Source organism: Ictalurus furcatus, chromosome 20 (assembly GCF_023375685.1).
Source record: "Ictalurus furcatus strain D&B chromosome 20, Billie_1.0, whole genome shotgun sequence".
Taxonomy (NCBI): domain Eukaryota; kingdom Metazoa; phylum Chordata; class Actinopteri; order Siluriformes; family Ictaluridae; genus Ictalurus; species Ictalurus furcatus.
The window spans coordinates 19,176,662-19,183,033 of record NC_071274.1 but is presented as its reverse complement, the minus strand read 5'-3'; the positions used below and the strand labels follow the sequence as shown (position 1 = coordinate 19,183,033).

The window sequence follows — 6,372 nt, the reverse complement described above, 5'->3', positions numbered from 1 at the left end:
TAGCTTTATCTTTACTTTTCACTTTTGCTTAATATAATCTGTTTTAGGCATCACTTATGATCAATTTGGAGTTCTAACAAATACGCTATAAGAAAGATACTTGAGCAAAATAATCAGATTATGGACATATCTTCAGCAAAATACCTTCCCTTCTTGGCAACACCCTTGCATGTAAAGCATTAAGGTCACTCAACCGAAGTGATGCCTATTAGTCCAGATCTTGTCTTTTCATTTTAGAGTCTTAAACAAAGAGCAGCAATCAATAATGCTGAGCAACAAATGAACAGAGTGTGGTGCCAGACTAAGCGACTCTCCGTCCACGTACTCATCCATACACATACTCGTTATGACAGCTACACAATCAGCTAATGACCTCATACACTTCAGCATGCTCTGGGGATAGATAGGTCATTTCTTCAAAATGTCATTTTAATCAGTGGTTGTACAGACAAAACTAAGGCTCAGGCAACATACATATGAATGATTAAAAATACTCCAGGGTGCAAGTGAATACTCCCTAACTTTACACTTTAGTGTGTTCTTGTGCCATGGTTTTAAAAAAAATCATTTACTTTCTGACCCAGTTTTAATCAGATGCCACAAACTCAAGCAAGTGGTCACGGTTTTATACCTATCCTCAAATTAGAGTTGTAGAAAACCAGACATCCATCCAAGTGCATGCTATACTAAGGAACTTACAGCTTTATCCATAATTCATGTTTTTTTGTCTGATTTTCTGAAGATGAGCCACTTTATTCCATCAGTTACTGAAATTGATGTATTGTTTGTGATCATTTGGACAGGAATAGGGATAGCTGGAATTTTCACAGTCAAAGCCACACAATAAGCACACCTGCCAGAATTAGGGACAAGCATTAGCCTGTGTGAAATAGGGACAAGTATTAGTCTACGTAAAAGCAGTTAATGTTATAAGTCTTGACAGTAGAGCTGTAGGAATTGAGTCCAGTCTTGGATTCGAGTCTGGTCTCGAGACCTTTTCTGTATTGACTTGGACTTGTGTCTGACCTGTTGGCATTTGTACTTGGACGTGTCTCAGTCTTGGGCATTGGTCTTGCTAAATATGGTCTTGGCTTTAATTGTATGCGGAAAGTTTGCCAAGTAATTTCTTTCATCCTAACAGCCTAATCATTGGCGCAATGTATGAATGAAGCCAAGTAATTGAAGTGCTGGCTTGGCTTAAAAAAAACTGATGGTTTTTGGTCTCGATCTTGACTTGATCTCACTTTAAGTTGGACTGAATCTTCACTTGGTCTTGACCTTGACTCGCTCTCGGCTTGGACTGGACAATAGCAGTCTTGACTACAGCCCAACTGCCCAGTTTACCTGCCACCCCAAACCTGACACCTGATTCCCTGAGCTACCTTTAACAGATGACCAAACTGTCCTGGAAATGAAACACGTAGAGGTTTATGCGTGCTTTTTCAGGCTCCTGGCTTGATTGTAGAATTCATTCATTCTTATAAAGTCAATGGTTGTAGAGTGCATAATGTTTCGCTACTGCTTTGAATAGCTATCTAAACCAGTGGTAGTCCTTCTTCATGTGCAACAGATAACAAAAGTTGTCTGCTTTTTTGTCCATGACTTGTGGAGTTTAAACCTCAAAAGACTTTCCATGTTGCATACCATGATTAACAAACATATTTGTTGCTTACACACAGTTCTAACAGGTTCTATAAAACTGTACAGTGTACACATCTTTACAAAATGCAATCCTCGAATCACATGGGCTGCCAGGTTTTGTCCATGGACTGAATGTGTTCCTTGGCTTTCATTCTCAGAGCTGCAATGCTGGAGCTGCGGTCCATGTCGTCCAGTGGATACTTGTCATTGAAGGCCGGTGGACACTGGTACGGTGGAGGAGGCATGGGCTGCATTCCCTGCACTATGCCTGGAGTTGAGTTAAGGAAGCCCGGGTGGCTCGAGTAGGTGGGTTGCAGGCTTTGGGATGGACCCATGAATCCCGGGATGCTATGCATGGGAGTGGCACTGGAGAGGGGTGACGATAACCAGGAGTCTAAGGGCAAGGAATTGCTCATCGGCCCTACATTGGAGGGCATGGGAGACCGGTTGAAGGACAGCATAGGTGAGTCATGGAGCTTCATGCTACCAGTGTCCATCTTCTCCTGACGCCGCCATTTTGCACGCCGATTCTGGAACCAGACCTAGGAAAAAATCCATAAAGATCTACTTTGGTGAAGGTAAGACTAAGGCACAGTATGTTAAACAGGAACACTCTAAAGCCCCAGGATTAGAGGTCTCAAGAGGGAGTCTTAAACTGGCAATTAAACAAAGCTCCTATAACAAGACTTTGCTATTTACATTGTCTAGTGGTTCCCATTAGTACATTATCTCTTTGGTTTAACACCTTACCTGGTGTTACAAGGTCTAGTCAACATATGCTACATTAAGAGAATGCTAGATGACGCTTGTCCTAACACATTAATCCAATCGTACCTGCACTCGTACTTCTGGGAGATTGACCTTCATGGCCAGCTCTTCTCGACTGTACACATCAGGATAGTGGGATTTCTCAAAAGCTCTTTCTAGCTCGTGCAGTTGGTAAGTGGTGAAGGTGGTCCGGTTGCGACGGTGTTTCTTCTTGGGTTGGTCATCCTCTAGAGGTTCGGGAGACCTGCTGTCACTCTCCACACCACGATGGTGAAGATCCCCAACCTCGCCTTCACATTTATCATTTGAGAAGAGTCCTGTTTCTAAAGAGACAAAAATTAAGACCAAGTTGCTCTTTATTCTCAACAAGTGTGATCTGTTCACTAGAAAAGGTGTTGACAAGATTCAGATTAAAGTCACTCTTAGAAAAATGGGTTGTAAAGAATAAATGGTTATAAAGAAGTCTACTTTTTAACTTTATCTAAAAGGAAAACTGTTTGTTGTGTGATTCTTTTGAATCTTTAAGTGTTCTCTAAACTAGCAGAGACAAACTAAAAGAGTAGTATAGTGTGTTCACAATGGTTAGAAAGTACAAACAAGTTATTGTGTTAGTATTAAAATGACCATCACATACTCTTAGGGAAAAAATCCAGAGCCCTAAAGCATTCTTTGGTGTGTTCCTCTGGAAATTCTATGTAGAACCATATACAAGAGAGTGTCTCCCTATTAGAAAGGGTTCCAGTAGAGCCCCTTCAGTAAGCCAAGAATGTAATTACCTAAAGAACCCTTGAAGAGAGTTCTCCACTGGGACAAACTGTGAAAAATATGCTATGAGAACAAATTATTAGGGTTTTAAATGACATTTTATAAAACTGATATTTTTGGTTCCAAAATCTGATTGGCTGAGGCATTTAAAATCCTTAATATACGCATGCCTGTGATCGCATCACGATAATAGAATTCAGTATTACTAGTAATACTACGCATAATAATACGCTAGACGTCATGCCTAAGAACACCCTTATCCCTATAACGCACACCCTCTCATGGCTTTAACATAATAAACAACTCTTGAACATAATAAACAATCATATAATTTGATTTTAACCTAAACCTCTTTTGAACAAGACATATGTTCATGAGTTCCTACACATCTCTCTGTTTGTCTGTGTAGTTCTCCACAGTAATCCCTGAATACGCAAACAGATGTCACCTGCTAAACCTGCGCCAGCTCATGTGGCCGTGGCTGTTAATCCAACTGCTTTAAAACCTCTCAGCCTGTTTGTGTACATGACAAGGACCTGCTTGGCAAAAAGTAGAGGTTTTTATTTCCAAGAAACAAATAAAAAGCGATGCCATGCACATGTCGCAGCAGGAGCTTAGTGTAAATCAATCTAATTAAGTTAGGTGAGATTATCATTAGATCATTGCTTTAGTGTGCTGTAAGTGTGCAGTTCTTGTAGTGGCAGGTGTGACTCTTGATAAGGTTCTTTCTGTGATTAGTGGCCTGTGAATTCTTTAAGTTCCCCATGCATAGTTTAGTTGATTAGCTCCTATAAGCCAACCTGATCTCATGAGAAATGAATAAAAGGGCGATGTGTGGGAATTTCATGTGAATATGTAGTTGTAAGAAAAGGTACAAATTCAACCCCAGCACTATCTCTAACATTAACTTTTCTATCTTTTCAGTTATAAGAATTATAAATTTCAAGTATGTTGTTTTAGCTTAAGTCTTGAGGAAAACAACTGTTTCAAAGTTTAGCTAATTTGCTGTTTAGTTGAATGCGTTGTATTTTTAAAATCTTTAAAAAAAATTTTTTATCTATATAATTTGATTATGGTAATAACTTCCTATGGTAGTATGGTAGTGTCTCACTCACATATCTGCATATCTTTTGTTCTAAATTTACTGCATTTCATATTGTAGTTATTGAATAATGTGCTTTAAAAAGAAAAACAATAAAATGCTATGCTTAAATATTAAATAAGCTACAGAAGCTAACTAAGCCATCTTTACCTCTGTATTAATGGACTAAGTTTGTATTTGACCAGATTTGGTCCATTATCAATTTATAGCCTATTTTCTAATTAATACAGTATACAAAATAATTTTTTAATAGATTGTGGGGACTGCTAGATTTGCAATTCTTATAGTACTCTTATTCTAACGATTTTTTTTTTCATTTTGTGAAAAAATTTTGAGTATTCTTGATCCTTTCCGTATTCCTGAAAGCTGCATTTTATGATGAATAAGTTATAATTTGTTGTATTTTTTTTTCTGTTTTCCTGTTCTCTTTACTGTTGAAGTGAAATTTACAGACCACCCATTATATAGTACGGAAGCCTTAAACGGCCATGCATTATTAGTTTTTTTTTTTCTGTTGTTTTCTTGTGATCTCGACATAACAAAAAGTTGTTTTCTCGTGATCTCGACTTAATTTTCTCGCGATCTCAACATAACAAAAAATTGTTTTCTCGTGATTAATTTTATCCCGAGAAAAAAGCTTTTTGTTATGTCAAAATCATGAGAAAATTAAGTTGAGATCATGAGAAAACAACAAAGAAAAAAATTAACAGTGCATGGCCACTTAGGGCTTCCGTAATATTGTGATCAGTGCAGGTTACTGATACAGGCAAATATGTTTTGAAACATAAACCAAAGATTTTTTGTTAATTTCATCTGCACTATAATTAATAGTGTTAGTTGCTTTTAATATGTATATGTTTCGGCAGACTGGTTTTAAGGTTAGCATTTATAATTTCAGCATGTGAGATTTAAACAGCAGAGTTCCCTCAACTGTAATGTTTTACAGGAACTTTCTTTTTTTCTTTTTTTTAAATAAGGAAGTTGTGAAATCTCCCAGTGAAACTATAGTGTATTCATCAATACTACATAAATAGACATGAGATTCACTATGAACATTAACCAATTTTTTAATCCGTAGCATGCTGTATTTATTGTATTTATTTATTGTTCACGATTAAGCACTATTTCCTCACCATGATAGGCAGCCTGATGGGAGTTGTCAGACATGCTGGGCAGGTGAGCATAAGGGTCAGAGGTCACCTGTTTCCCCTGTTCCACCAGGACATCTCCGTCACCTTTATGGCCCCCAGCAGGTCCCACAGGGTTGAGCAGAGGGTCCTGTTCCTTACTGAAGCCCAGAATCACGTCGATGCTGTGCAAGCGCCCGCCCATCGCTGATCCGCCTCCTTTACCCAGGTCGTGGTAGTTTTCTGACGAGAGGTAGCCGTCATCCGCCATGTTTATGGAATCCAGAGATAAATGCATTCGAGGGCAGGAGTGTACGTCCAGGGAAAGTTGTTGAATATTAAAAAAACACGATGAATGTAGTTAGCAGACTAGATAGACAAAGGAACCATCTTCTGAGAGTTGCTTCTGTGGTTTCCTGTTGGAAGATAAAAAGATCAATGTAATATTAGGGTTATATAATATTATATATTATATTTTCTATAATGTTAATTATGGTGAATTATGAAGTGATGGAGAATTGTCGTTAGCATCTCCTCACACACAGCAACGATTAAATTAAAAGTCTGACAAAGCGATCACTTTTGCACATTTACGTAAAACTTTCGAATAATCTCAGCTCTTCGTCCGACTTCTGATTCAACCAACAAGATGGTATATCCTGAGACATAATTGATCTCATGAACAGTAGTGAGACATATTCTCTGTCGCTTGAGGTTTAACTGTTTAATGAAAATAGACAGCTTTGACCTTCCACCATTTATATGCTTCATCAGTTTTTATGAAAGACAACCAGATTTTTCTTTCTTTGTTTACAGTGATTTGTTACTTTCTAGGCACATGGTATAAGAGCACATTTTTGCAAATCTAAATAATTTTCCTTTTTTCACGCCTTTTTTCATAGCTGTATCTCTTTAACATCTACGTACTGTGGTAAATTTGATATATGATATAAAGCATGGACATAACTA

The 6,372-nt window shown here is 37.9% G+C and overlaps 1 protein-coding gene across 1 annotated transcript; it reads right to left on the bottom strand.

Moving 5' to 3' along the window:
• Positions 1-1,739: 1,739 nt before the first annotated feature.
• rx2 (retinal homeobox gene 2) lies at positions 1,740-5,730 on the bottom strand. The gene is made up of 3 exons (XM_053651584.1): positions 5,409-5,730; positions 2,476-2,740; positions 1,740-2,183 (listed from the first exon to the last, which is right to left on the bottom strand). The coding sequence occupies exons 1-3, from the start codon at positions 5,699-5,701 to the stop codon at positions 1,740-1,742; spliced, it is 1,002 nt and encodes a 333-aa protein (XP_053507559.1). The 5' UTR covers positions 5,702-5,730.
• Between the last annotated feature and the right edge of the window lie 642 nt (positions 5,731-6,372).